The following is a 13,194-nucleotide window of genomic DNA, read 5'->3' on the forward strand; positions in this document are numbered from 1 at the left end:
TGTTGATGGTTCTGTCAGTCAGAAACGGCAGAGTGGTGATGGGATTGTGTCTGCCTGGCAGTCTGACGAGTCCGAGTTTCCCGAAGTGTGGCTGAGTCTTGGCAATGATGAGCCGTAGCCGCCCGCGCATGAGCGCGTGTGCAGCTGGCGAACATCAACAAAGAACCTCTTCACAAACTGCATGCGGCGAACATTCTTCATTCCAAGCTTTGAGTCTCTCACAAGCATAAGAGTATCGTAATAAATACCATTAAGTCCACCGACAAAGGATTCTAAATGCCTGATACCACGAGTATTGCCGCCGCGAAGAGCAGGCATCCCGACTCAATATTCAGCGTCAGACATCAACATATGTGGAGGAGGTGCCCGTCGAGCCGGACGAGTTGCGAAGCGCCGTGACAATAGCGATCAATAGGAAAGGTCTGCGTGAATGGTATTCTTGGAGTCGACTCGGAATTTGGTCAATAGGAATTAGGCGCAGCAACAATAGCGTGGTAAAACCGTCAATACTAGTCACAGGAGTGAATACCTTCAAGTTCAGAGCGGGAAAAAAGACCAGCCTCCTCTTTTTCACTAGCGCCAGATTGTGAGCTTTCCTCCTACTTAATTCCTTCCAAGCTTTCCACTTTTCACATCTACAACATCTACAAACATATACGCACAATCCACCCCATTTCATTCATAAAGCTTCTGGCAAGCAATCGTTCCACTTACACATCTTTAATCTGCAGCTTCTGGCAAGCCTACAACCACCAAACAACCTTTGCAACACCTCTGCTTCTGGCAAGCTTCGGTCCAATCCGCTCGACTAATACACAACTTTCAACACACACACCACCTAAGCCCAAGCATTTCACCAGCAACACCTGAAAGCATGTCTACCGGAGCGCACCAGCGCGTCACCCGCTCTGCCTCCAAGGCACGCTCCACGGGAGCTGCGTCCACCGGTGCCGCCTCCGTCGGTGCCTCCAGCCGTGGACGCTCTCGCCGTGTCGGCTCTGCGGCGCCGTTGGCAGAAGATGATAAGCCGACCGTTGGCAGCCAAGTAACTCGTGCCTATGGCACAGAGGGAAAGTCAGCAAGAGCACAGCTTTTGTCTGCTCAAATTGGCGTGAACCAAGCCATCAACCCAATCGCCAACGCTGTTTCTAAAGCTCAAGCTCCGGAGTCTCCGACTGCCAACACTTCCCCTAGACTTCCAGCGCTTCCGGAGGAACCAGAGTCCAGCCGAGGGGTCAGCCAGCCCGTCGTCGATCATATGTTCTCTACTATCCAGCGTCGCTCTTCTTCTACTGATAGCAACCAGAGCGGGCCGCCCGTGCAACCTTCTATTGATGGCAATCAGAGCGAGCCGTCCGTGCAACATTCTTTCGATGACCATCAGAGCGAGCCGCCCGCGCAACAAAGCTTCTTCTCTAGGTACTTCTGGGCTCCTCGTCGCGGCGGATTCAACGCGGAAGGTCGCAATCGCACATCCAATATTATCATCGAAGACAGCATCCATAGTCGTGTCAACGAGCCGGACGAGCTACATTTCAACGGATTTCCGCCCCAGCCACCAGCGTACCGCTTCATATATCCATGGTCGCCGGCCGTGTTGGTGAGAGATGTGTTGCTCGTTCTTATCTTTCTGATCGGACTCCTTTTCTGCTACGAAGTCAAACGCACTCCCATGCTCGGACTTGGCAACGAATCCGAACTCTCTCAAGACTTCCGTACGGCCTCCCCAAAGATTCAAATACTTCACCACCGCGTCAGCAAGGTTGAACAGCGCGTGCAGGACCTCTCGTTCGATTCTATATCTGTCGACGCTACTACGGCTAAGCACCAGGTCAACTGGTTTACTCCTGGCTTCGGTACCGGTATCGACCTTTATCTCTCCTCACCGACAGTCTCCGAATGCGATCCGACCTGGACTCCGGATGGCTGGCCTTGGTCAATGTTCAAATCTCAGAATTGTCCGCAGATCTCACTCTCAGCACCGCAGTACGCAGCCCTCAGCCCATGGAGTGATCCGGTAGATGATGCCTGGTGCGCTCCACCATCCAATGGAAAGCTCCAACTCACCGTCGCATTATCGCGCACCATCGCACCCACGGAACTCGTCGTTGAACACGCCGCTATGGACGAAATGCCGGTCGGTTTCATGGGCAGTTCTCCAAGAGAAGTCGAATTGTGGATCCATATTCCCGATGATAGGACTCGCGCGGCCGTCCGCGAGGCTATCACCATCATGGATCCGTCTCTACTCGAAGACTCTTCGCCTCAAGGCAAGACCATCGGCGACCAAGCTCTCCCGTTCGATTTCGTCCCTGTTGGGCGTTGGGAGTACAACATTTGGACCAATCAACGCTTGCAGTCTTTCCTGGTACCTCTGTCCCTCGTCGATTATGGCGTGAGCACGAACAGAGTTGCGGTCCGGGTCAACTCCAACTGGGGCAATGTCAAGTATACATGCCTGAGTCGCCTGCGCCTTTACGGGGAAGACACCTCCGGTAACACAGAGGGATTGGATGCAGCGCCCGTCGGAATAGCTTTGTCGCGATGAGATCCAGCAGAGGATGTCTTCATCGTGTTCGAAATCAGATACTTCCGGTATCACAGAGAAGTTGGATGCAACGCCTGTCGGAATGGCGCTGTCGCAGTGAATTCCAGGAGAGGATGTCTTCGTCGTGTTCGAGATCAGATCCTTCCGGTATCACAGAGAAGTTGGATGCAACGCCTGTCGGGATGGCTTCGTCGCAGCGAGATTCAGTGGAGGATGTCTCAATCTTGTCACGAGATCATGATGTAGCATAATACTTAGTAGCATGATTCTCTCTATGGAACACAGTACTTAAACTTCGTTCCTTTTCATCTTTGCAAGCCAAATATGCCGTTCTCCACTCGGGGATCATCCCCCAAAAAAACATCCCTGTCATCAAATACAAAACCATTGAGGGATATCATCTAACATCAATTCCAAGTAGCCCTCCCCAAAACAAAAACCCCTCCCCATAGCTCCATCCATCAATGCCCCCTCAAACTAGCGACGCTACTCTCATCACTCTCCAACCTCCGACTCGTCCTCCGACCCGCAAACCGCTCCAACCTCGTATCCGCCCCCTTCCCACCCCCCGACGCCGCCTTCCCCCCCACCGCCCCTCCCCCGCCGCCGCCCGTCCCCGCCACCGAGCGCCACAGGTCGCGGCACGCGGAGCGCGACGTGACGGCGTAGACGAGGGCGTTGCAGAAGCCCTGCAGGGGCAGCACGAGGGCTTCGGCGTAGTTGAGGCCGAAGCTGTAGCGGGCCGGGTGGGCGAGGGCGTAGAGCCGGTTCGCGCTCGAGGGCACCCAGGAGAGGAGCAGCGCGCCGAAGAAGAGGAAGGCGACGCGGGCGTAGAGCCAGGCTTCGGGGTTCGTCTCGCGGAGGGCGGCGGTGCGGGTCAGGGCGCGCACGCGGAGGAGGTCCGGGGCGGCGGAGGCGGAGGAGGGGTCGCTCCGGTGGTGCCGGTGCGGCGGGGCGGGGGGGCCGGCTTCGACGTTGACGCTGTAGGGGTCGAAGCCGGCCGTTTGGGCGGGTTCGGTGCCGGGGATGGCGGGGTCGGCGTCGGTGGCGGTGGTGGTGTGACCGGTGGGTTTGAGGGCGGAGTCGCGGCGGGCGTAGGTTGTGACGTCGACTTCGGTGGTGACGGTGCCTTCGAAGGGGTTTTCGTTGAAGGGGTTGAAGAAGCCTTGGAGTTGGTGGCGGTTGTTCCACACTTTGCGGAAAGCCATCAGGTAGATGATCCAGGCGAAGAGGAGTGCGACCCTGGGTTGAGGTGAGATCAGTGGTGCATGTGTGGGCTGGGGAGAGTCGGATTTACCACACGATGCCGTAGAGGGTTGCCACGCGGAGAAAGTCCCATTTCGGGGACACCCAACACCAGAGCTTAACATGGCGTCAACGATTGCTTCTCTGAACTATATCTTGTACTTACGAGAGCTGGACCGTATATCTTTCCTCGGCTTTTGGTGTTCACGAAAAGATATACCAGGGCTGGTATGAAGGAGCATCCATAGCACGCGAGGAAGTATTTCCACTCTTGTCTCCGCATGCGCTCTGAGGTCCATCCACGGAACAAGGCGAGGTAAACATTGAAGCCCATGCACAAAGCCCAGAGGGTATCCACTCCAAGAAACCTACACTGAACGTTAGGTGCTACAAAGAGCATTGCAACTTTCGTCTCCACGTACCATTGTATAGCAAAAGCCTGGAATTGGCACAGCGACGAATTCTGGCCTGCAGAAACGCCATCTTCGGCAATCAAGGCTGCAATGTTCATGCCTAAGTTACTGAATGATGCGAAGAAGAAAAGCCGGTTGATTGGTTTGTCGAAGCCTCTTCCCAGAAGAAAGGTGGCCAGGATGAAGAGAATGCCGAGAAGAGAGAATATGGAAGTGACTCTTTCTGTTATCATCATTGCATTGACCTGGCTGGGGGTCGCTGTCACGGCCATGACGGGCGATTACTCGCTGGGTCAATGAGAGCGCTTGAAAGCGTCAACTCAGGACAAGATATGGTGTTCTTGTGGCATGAAAAGCCTGTGCTCAACAGACAGTACTGTTGAGACAGTGGACGACGGAGACTATTCTTGAATGGGCCTTTTTCAGCATTGAAGGAGACAATATCGATAGGACAGAGCAGTAATCATGAGCAAGAAAAGCTAAGGAAGAGACATGTGCTCGCGAATGCAGGAAGATGGAATGAGACATAAGCCGCATTGTCCCTCAAGTAAGAGAAAGTACTTAGCGAGTGGGGCACAGCTCGATAGAGAGACAGAGCAACGTTGTACTCTACTTTACCCTATCCCTGCCCATGTCCTCGCCCTACACCACTAAGATAAGGTACAGTCTACAATAAAAAGGGACTAAGGTACGGTACCTTAAAGTAAGTGAGTAAGGTAAAGTAAAGTACCTTACCGTACCCTTGCAGGCTTGTAGCAACACTAAAACGCTGCCAAGACCCGGGGAAGTGGATTCCCACTCTTTATTCAGCAATGCTAAGCTCCTGGCGCTGAAACTTAATCTACCAAGTCTACCAATGGGGAGTCGGGGACACGCTGCGGGGTCTGACTTACCGAGCACTAAGGTACGAGTACATACCTTACCTTACCTTTGAGAACGACCCTGAAACGAGCCATGTGAATGACGCAGTAGCGTGTCTGCACCCTGCCCGTCATCGCTCCTTTGCCCTAACGGAAGGTAGCTATCAACTTGGTGTGCTGCGATAAGATGCCGCCTTGCAGTTGTTTCACCTTTTCCCCGAGAAATACTGTCTTGAGCAGCGCAGCTACACCTTCCTTCCTCCGTCATGACCCATGAGCAGCAGGGGCAAAGCTGAACACCAGATACGACTTTCTTCCAGGCATGACGTGCAAGGTGACATAGACGAACGGGAGTGTGCCCTGTGCCGCCTGCTAGACCGCTTGGACACCGACGCCGGCCGAAGAAAATCCTCAAAGGTTCTATGAGGCAATTGGGGCCGTCTTACGGTTGCGTTATATATTGTTTTATATTAAGGTTCACGCGGGGTTACCTGCTGGTGCTGCGAGATGGGTGTGTGGAGTGCGTAGTAGCCGAATGAGATGCGGAGATAGGCGCAACGTTGCATTATGCAGAGACGATCATCCGAGTCTCGAACATGGAAAGATCAGGTGGGGAGGATGATCGTGCAGGGGCAAAAAGCTAGAGCCTGTCCTCTACTCCGAGCTGAATATCTGCGCGAGAACGGAGGATGGCTGACCTTGCATACGGCAACATGGCTGTAACGAGCAGCTGTGACCTCTCCCTTTGCGAGTCTATGTTGGTTGACAGATACCGTGGACGGCCTGGCAGCAACACTGTATTCTCAAAGCATGCACATTATGAGGAAATTCGGATGGACAACAGCTAGTTCGGAAAGGATGAGGAGACGCATGTTGCGCAGGTGACGCCGTTCATGTCTCGATCACAACCCGAGCGTTGGTGTTTGGAAGCAACGATGGCTACAAATCCTATGGCGGTGAATGTGAGCCGTCCTCTTAGTCATGATTTCGTTGCACTGCTGATCTCGTGGTCACGTGGATAATTACGCCTCATTAGGTCTCTGAATTGACCGATTAGAGATCTCGACCCATGAGAGTCCTTGCTATTTAAGATTGGACACCTGTTTTCCAGGGGGACTTGTCCCTAACGTTGCTCGTGTCGTCAGTACCCTCGTGGATTCAGACTAGAGATGAGGCTGTCTTTGCAATGGATGAAGGTACTACTCGTCTGGTGTTGGAGACAGCAGAGAAGTCGTGTGAATTTGTAGAGGTAGGTGTATCCGTACTATCTCGTTCCAAGAAAAGGTAAAGGCCCGCAACAGGGCGGTCTGACTTATAACGCATACTCGTCTTATGCGATATATACAGAATATTCATCGTGCTCCGTCGTGGGCATGCAATACCACCAGACTCCTTAGGACACAAGGGGACAAAAGTTGCAAGGCGGTAATCGTACGAGATTGGAGTAGTGAGGGAAATTTGTATCCTCTTCCTGTACAGACCCTACGAAGACGTACCCATATACGAGGGGCGCAAATGACACCAGCTCCAAAGAGACTAGTGTCCTCGATGCAGCACTGGGCGGAAGTCCGCACGCTCGAAGAAACTCTGAAGGAGACACGGCTCGAGAAGTCTTGAAGAAAACAACGATGTGTGTGACTAAATACAAGATGCTCGCCAGTTCCGGAAGCCAAGCAAGATCAAAAGATCCGAGACATGAAATTTCCTTCATGTCCTAGCGAGAATGAATTCATATCACGGTCCATAATTTTTTGGGGCGAGACTTGTAGGTGTACATTTTCAAAGCAGAGACTAACAGGATCCTGCAGGATGTAAAGCTGAATATGGGCCCCCTCGGACAGCGGGCAAGTGAACGTAGGTCGGTTGATCCGAAACCTCATTTCGCATCGGCTGGGAATTGCCTGAGAAGGACTCAAGGCAGTAGGTCGACAGCTTCGAAGCTTCCAATTGGCTGCATTGCGATTGCTACACAACGTATTAAAAACTCGGTCGACGAATGGAATCCAAGCTTCTTCGTCTCGATTGTCACCCTCTGATTTTGTTCCTACGTCTCTAACTATCTTCTCGTAGATAGCGCGTGAGAAGTTGATGGTCCATCCGTCGCAAGTGCATTAGCCTGTGCTTCCACACACTGTAGCTGAGCGGTCGAAACATTGATTGGGTCAGGGTTCCTCACAGCATCTATGAGGCCGTGTTCTTGGACGACTTGGCGTAACGCGACATATCGATTTGACCATCCTTGAACCACTCCCGATAATCGTCCCAGTGATTGTTGTACCAGTAGTTACGACAGTCCACTGCGTCATGGTCGGGTAGTTGTGACGCAATCTCAACCCAGTCCCTTCCTTGGTCGCGCATACGGATCAGGGATGCTATCTCTTCCGGGGCCCACGGGAACGCTGAGGCAGTAGGGCAGGGGTAAGGTAGAGAACCATGTGTCTGTAGATACCGAACGAGGCAGTCGCCCGCGGTGCGGCGTAGTCCCGGCATTAATCGAGCGATTGACATCCAATCATTGCCTGCTTTGTGGAAGTCCTGGAGCTGCTGATCTTCGAGTTCGGTCCATTGATAGTCGTCCTCATAGTCGACCGGTGCATCCATGTATTCCCATTCCACCTTCACTGCGAGCCCAGTCCGTTCGGGGAATTCGTCGCCGACTTTCCTGGGGGGGTAGCCAGCTTTATGGAGGCTGAACAAGAGCTGCTCCTCACTCGAAGTCCAAGGCCATTCTTCTCGCAATTTTTGCATTGTCTCAAGGACCCTGTCGTATAATAGCCGGCAGGCTCTTGCGCTGCGATCTGTAAAGCGTTTAGAGATGTCTCGGAATGACATCCCGTCGTTGCGAAGAGACATCACCAATTCTTTGTCGGCGGCAGGCCATGGATTGTACGGCTTCCCAGCATCTTCCACAACGAGAATATCGTGTGGAACTGGTAACGATGGATTCTGGGATGGATTCCCTTCAGTTTCACCCGATGGATCGGACTCGTAGGGAGCTGAAGCAGGTTCCTTGGAAGTTGAGTCCATGCTTGACATAAATAGAGATCTTCGGCAAGCACACGGATTTCAGTGACACATCTAAGAGAGCATGCGATTCCAAACCAACTCTTCTGCACAAGTCGTTGATGAAGTCCAGCAAATCGATGCCGATGTCGACCATATATAGTGGTCGTCCCGCAGGCGCTCAACGAAAATATCTACGATCATTCCTATCAACCTGTGCCATATAGACGAAAATACCTGAGATAATCCGATGCAGACTTTCAGGCAGAAGTAGGCCAAGGTGCTTGGCTACTGTGTTTCTTGCCATGGTAAGGGTTGCTTGCTTAGACTTGCCGGTGCCCGGCGACACCATTGTCTCAATACTGACCGTAGACCATGAAGGAAACGGCGGAGCAAGCAGCAGCAGGAGAAAAAAGATCTTCGATCAAACCGGTGAAAGTACGAAGTATCGAGGCTAATTCGGATGTAAGACGGGAGTGGAATCTGGCGACAACGGTTAGGAGCTGTTTACTGAGCGCTGCATTTGCCTTACTTTGCCCAATGAGGGAAGTCGGAATTGTATGCCATTAGAACGCAGACCAATTCAACCAAAGCGTCCGTCTCCCCTTTTTGGTTCATTTTTTTCTTCTTTTGTTATTGGATATGGACGTAGTCCACGCAAAGTGTTCAATTCTACTCAAATCTCCGTAATGTGCCCAGTTTCGAAGACATTCTTTACCTCATCTTGATAAACTCGGCCATTCCCCACAGCCCGACCCTTCATACATCTTGATCTTTATCATTCAAGTTACAATCTCACGCTACGTGCCAGCCAGTCTTCATTTCATGAGTTTCTTGTAGTCTTCATCCTGTGAGACCTGTGAGACCTGTGAGTATCTTGATGGTATTCCTGATGCCATGCAAGAGATTCTCATCCGGTCCATGGCCTGGCGTCCATTCCGCGTGAGCAAAGTCGATGAGCTTCAGACTTTGGATTGCAGGAAACTTGATTTCTTCGGCTTCTTCTCCTTCCTCCTCATTGTCACGATCGTCAACATTGACATGAGCATCCGTATCGTTGCCTTTTATGGGATCGTCATCATTTATGACACCATTGCCATTTGTAGAATCACCGTCTGAGACATTGCGATCCAGGGAGGCAATGATATCTCTCTCGGTCGCGAAAGCGTCTTGAAGAGCTTGCTGGTCGCCTTCGTACACAAACAGGAGACTCGCGGAGTACATCCTGCTCTCTTCCTTTCCTATCACACTCTCCATCGCTCTCAGGTCCTCCAAGAACCTCCTGATTACTTTCCTAATAATTCCCTTGGCTTTCACTCCCTTTGCCAGTTGAAAGTATTCCTCGAATCCTTGAGAAACGGTCTCAGCGCTGAAACTGCGGCCATACATTCTGTCGTAAAATCGGTAGCCGTCAGGCATTACATTCTCTTCCCCATTGCTGAGTGCGCCCTGGTAAGTCTTCATACCAGCAATTCGAAGACCAAGAGACTTGCTCGTTGTTTCTTCCGCGTCCTTATCCAGCTTCACTCGCTTAGCCATCGGAGCATCATCAGCCCACAACCTTGCGCCAAGCTTGACATCAAGGATGTTAGGTTTCTTGAAGCCGGCTGCAACGTTTTCCAGGACGACAGCCGAATCTGTATGAATTCTACCACCATTTGACGGCGCCCAGGCGTTTTCGACGACCATGGTACCAGGGACTCCATGTATTACGGATGGCTCGGGATCTGTCTCGCTGGGCAAGACCAAGGCTCCAGCTGCGTGCGCTGCGTTTGTGTCGGCGCCAAGAGTGATTCTGCCAAAGAAAGTTGGGATGTGAGCCATGATATCTGGATGTGCAGAGGTGGAGTCGTAGAAGTCTATTTCGGACTGCCTGCAAGGCTTGATGACGAGTTCGCCGGATGGGTCTGAGAGCACACCATCACTATCGAATTTCTGTCAGCTCCGAGCCAGGGAATTTATCAGGCGCCACATCACTCACTGGCCTGCGGCGACGTTGTTAAAAGCAATAAGCTGGGACTTTCTGAAGGACTTTTCTGTCGCCATTTTGTGAAGGCGAAGTGTGAAATCAATTACATAACGAGAAGCATAGGAAGATCAGTGGTTTTCCCAAAACTAGAAGCTTTGGGAATGGCCATATGTAAAATGAAGTGAAGGCCACGTAGTGATACGCAGCCCCAGAGAATAAAGTGAAGAAAAGAAAACGGCCAAGGAATCGGAAGGAACACGAATTCACGCAGGGCTGAAACCTGAAATCCTCTCAGTACCTAGCCTGAAACCCCGCGGCTAAAGGGATCTCCCCGACACTAACGATAGCTACCCGAGAAAATAACTCGCTGATATCGCTGATTAATTCTACGAATTGGTCCGTGTGTAGCAGTGCACAGGTCAGAGGCTCAAAGAACGAGAGAACTTGGAGACTCTGGTATCAAGTGACAAATCATTGAAGACCTTGGCGTCGCTTAAGCATTGGAGAGGGACGATTGCCGAGCGCTTATTTGTATGACCGTGCGTAAGCTAGAAAATCGCACGTCACCTGGCTGGCGCGCAAGGGCAGCATGTTTTGACGTAGCAAACTCTTAAGCTTCTATCTACCTACCTATTGCGTTGTTGAGAGTCTGCGCTCTGCTTCTGATCTCAGTATTACTCATATTTGATGATACTTCGTTTCTATCGAGGTGAAGCATGATATCGATGACAGGATTGCATCACTCAGTATTGATTCACTCATACTACAAGTGTGAAGTTGATGCTTCATACGTTCAATAGCTTTCACCGCCTCATTACTTCTCCTTTGCCCTTTTAAAACCTTCTGATTTGCCTCGATCCGTCTCCCTTCACAGGCACTCTCGTTTCTAAGACCATTCAGCACCCTTTGTGTCTACCTAATGGGCTATGCCCTTGGAAGCTCAGTGACTACAGCCACCATGGCAGATCAACAGCAGCACACAGCTACAGATGATGTTGTTGAGATAGAGCCTTTGACCGGGCTTAACCTCATCTCCGATGCTACCACCAATGTCAACATCCCCAAGAAGTCAACTATTTTGGCCGAGGTTGACCCAAACTCTGTGTCCATTGTCAACGATGACGCTCCTGTCAACACAAATTCCAAGTCGGCTGCGGAACCCAAGACAGTGTCGATCGCTGAGCCAAACGAGGAGGCAAGGGGCATCGATGAGAACCTAGAAGTAGCCTTACCAGAAGGCGAGGACCATGAAGAAGACGACAATATTGACGGAACGAACATGCATATGGAAGTGGGCGCGAAGAAGAAAAAGAGCAAGAAGAGAAAGCCAAAGAGCCAGAGAGGATTAGTACGGTTTCAGTACATCGTGAAGGAAAATCCTTGCTAATGCAGTCCTGGCTCGCAGAATAATCCAACAGGATTCGAGGAGTACTACGTTGATCCTCCCATCACACCAGTCGAGTACGAAGAAGAGAAGAGCATGTATGATACGTGAGTGATTCTGGTCTCCCGTTGAAGGGGTAGAGCTGACTCGCTCAAAGCTCTTTACCGTTCGCACAGTATGTTTCAATTCGCACACAAGACTTTGTGCTCGTGGTTGACTTCCACGTAGGCGTATCGAGAAAGCAATTCAGCGTTTCTTAGCGAAGCGCAACCTTGACTCCACTCGCAAGAACCTCTTCACCAAATACCTTATCCACGGTGGCATCGAAGCAGGACCAAATATGTTCTCAGGAGGCCTTGACACCGAAACCTTGGAAACAATGACCGCCGCAGAAATCGCCGAACTTCGTGCAACGACCTTCGTTAGTTCCGACAAGAACGACATCGGCAAGTCCGATCATGTTGTCGACTTCGAAGGGTGTCTTGGATCGTTTCTGTAAGTCAACGCTCCTTGCCGTAGAGCATCACAATGACTCATTTCTAGATCTCACACACTTCCTGGTCAATTCGAACTATGCTCCGAGGAGAAGATCAAGTACTTCGTCGGCATCATCCGCAACTTCTTCAATTACCTTTTGCATCATGATGTCTGTCCAGAATATAACGACCAGATCTATGCGGCACGCACTCTGTGTGATAAGGCAGAGAAAGAGCTTTGGGCTATCTCACAATGCAATGTTATATTTCCCGGCGACTTCAACAAATCCTGCTCGGAGATCTTCGGCGGCATGTACCAGGGAATATGGTCGGCGAATCAGGAATGGCTGCAAGGCAAGGACATAGACTATGAAATTGGCATTAGTCCTCATCACGCCCGTAAAGTTTTCAAATACGCCCTAGCAGCTAACGCCGACGACGACATTCACGAGACCTACAGAAAGCAGCTGGAAGAAAAAACCACTACCATCGCAAAGGTGAACGAAAACATCGGATTCGAAGTTACAGAAATCCTTTTCCCCGCTCAAGAGATCCTGGACTTCTACGCCCAACCTGAGGCTGCAGGCCTTAAGCCTGTCGGCAAGATGAGAGCGAAGACCTGGATTATCCCCACGGCGGCTGGCGAAGACTTAACTGAAGAAGAGGAAGCAGCACTCGCCGCAAAGATCCCAGAGATCAAGCGGTACGAGTTCTGGGTCGAAAAGGAGATCCTGTCACACTGTGTCGTGGGAATGAAGCTCGAAGCTACAGTCACGGAGCTTAGCTTTGGGGTGTCATATTTTGACGCTCTGTCTGGCGTGCATTGCTCTTTCTACCAACTTTTGCCAAATGAGTTGATGGAGGGGTGGAGGGCGCCTGAAAAAGAGTGGCTACCGATGAGGAAGAAGCCGGGGGGTGCTGAGAACCGTGACGCAGACTTCAATGATATACCAGGCGAGGTCGGTGAGGAGAATAAGACGCAGGATGCTGGCACTGCTTCCGGAGAGCAGCTTCCAGAAAACACCGTGCACGGAACGAATAACGCGGGAGATGGATTTCAGAAAATGAAGGAAGATACAGGCCATGCAAACGAAAACGGTGGCAATCGCAGTACGAATGGGAACATCACTGCGGTGCAGATGGCTGATGTTGCCATCGAAGTTCGCGAGACGGGGGAGAAACTCATACAAGTGCCATGTAACGCAGAAAAGGTTGTGGAAAAGACCTTTGATATCAAATCGAGATACGATGACTGAATAGGTAGGCTGTTGCATTTCCACCATCAGGAGAAGCACG

At 51.4% G+C, this 13,194-nt stretch overlaps 5 protein-coding genes across 5 annotated transcripts; 2 read left to right on the forward strand and 3 right to left on the reverse strand.

Annotated features, from left to right (window-relative positions):
* Positions 1 to 874: 874 nt before the first annotated feature.
* On the forward strand, positions 875 to 2,548 carry HO133_007223 (uncharacterized protein; the record flags this gene model as incomplete). The annotated part of the gene is made up of 1 exon (XM_037298116.1): positions 875 to 2,548. One exon carries the CDS (start codon positions 875 to 877, stop codon positions 2,546 to 2,548), a length of 1,674 nt encoding a protein of 557 aa, XP_037156751.1.
* A 461-nt stretch (positions 2,549 to 3,009) lies between these two features.
* Positions 3,010 to 4,478, reverse strand: HO133_007224 (uncharacterized protein; the record flags this gene model as incomplete). Its single annotated transcript, XM_037298117.1, is given in 2 exon segments — positions 3,010 to 3,942; positions 3,960 to 4,478. The coding sequence occupies 2 exon segments, from the start codon at positions 4,476 to 4,478 to the stop codon at positions 3,010 to 3,012; spliced, it is 1,452 nt and encodes a 483-aa protein (XP_037156752.1).
* A 2,769-nt stretch (positions 4,479 to 7,247) lies between these two features.
* On the reverse strand, positions 7,248 to 8,093 carry HO133_007225 (uncharacterized protein; the record flags this gene model as incomplete). The annotated part of the gene is made up of 1 exon (XM_037298118.1): positions 7,248 to 8,093. One exon carries the CDS (start codon positions 8,091 to 8,093, stop codon positions 7,248 to 7,250), a length of 846 nt encoding a protein of 281 aa, XP_037156753.1.
* An 819-nt stretch (positions 8,094 to 8,912) lies between these two features.
* On the reverse strand, positions 8,913 to 10,115 carry HO133_007226 (uncharacterized protein; the record flags this gene model as incomplete). Its single annotated transcript, XM_037298119.1, has 2 exons — positions 8,913 to 9,993; positions 10,051 to 10,115. The coding sequence occupies 2 exons, from the start codon at positions 10,113 to 10,115 to the stop codon at positions 8,913 to 8,915; spliced, it is 1,146 nt and encodes a 381-aa protein (XP_037156754.1).
* Positions 10,116 to 10,996: 881 nt separating this feature from the next.
* Positions 10,997 to 13,154, forward strand: HO133_007227 (uncharacterized protein; the record flags this gene model as incomplete). Its single annotated transcript, XM_037298120.1, has 4 exons — positions 10,997 to 11,386; positions 11,444 to 11,529; positions 11,651 to 11,917; positions 11,966 to 13,154. The coding sequence occupies 4 exons, from the start codon at positions 10,997 to 10,999 to the stop codon at positions 13,152 to 13,154; spliced, it is 1,932 nt and encodes a 643-aa protein (XP_037156755.1).
* Positions 13,155 to 13,194: the final 40 nt, after the last annotated feature.

The sequence above is a fragment of the Letharia lupina genome, assembly GCF_014066315.1.
Source record: "Letharia lupina isolate WasteWater1 chromosome Unknown contig_3, whole genome shotgun sequence".
Classification (NCBI taxonomy): domain Eukaryota; kingdom Fungi; phylum Ascomycota; class Lecanoromycetes; order Lecanorales; family Parmeliaceae; genus Letharia; species Letharia lupina.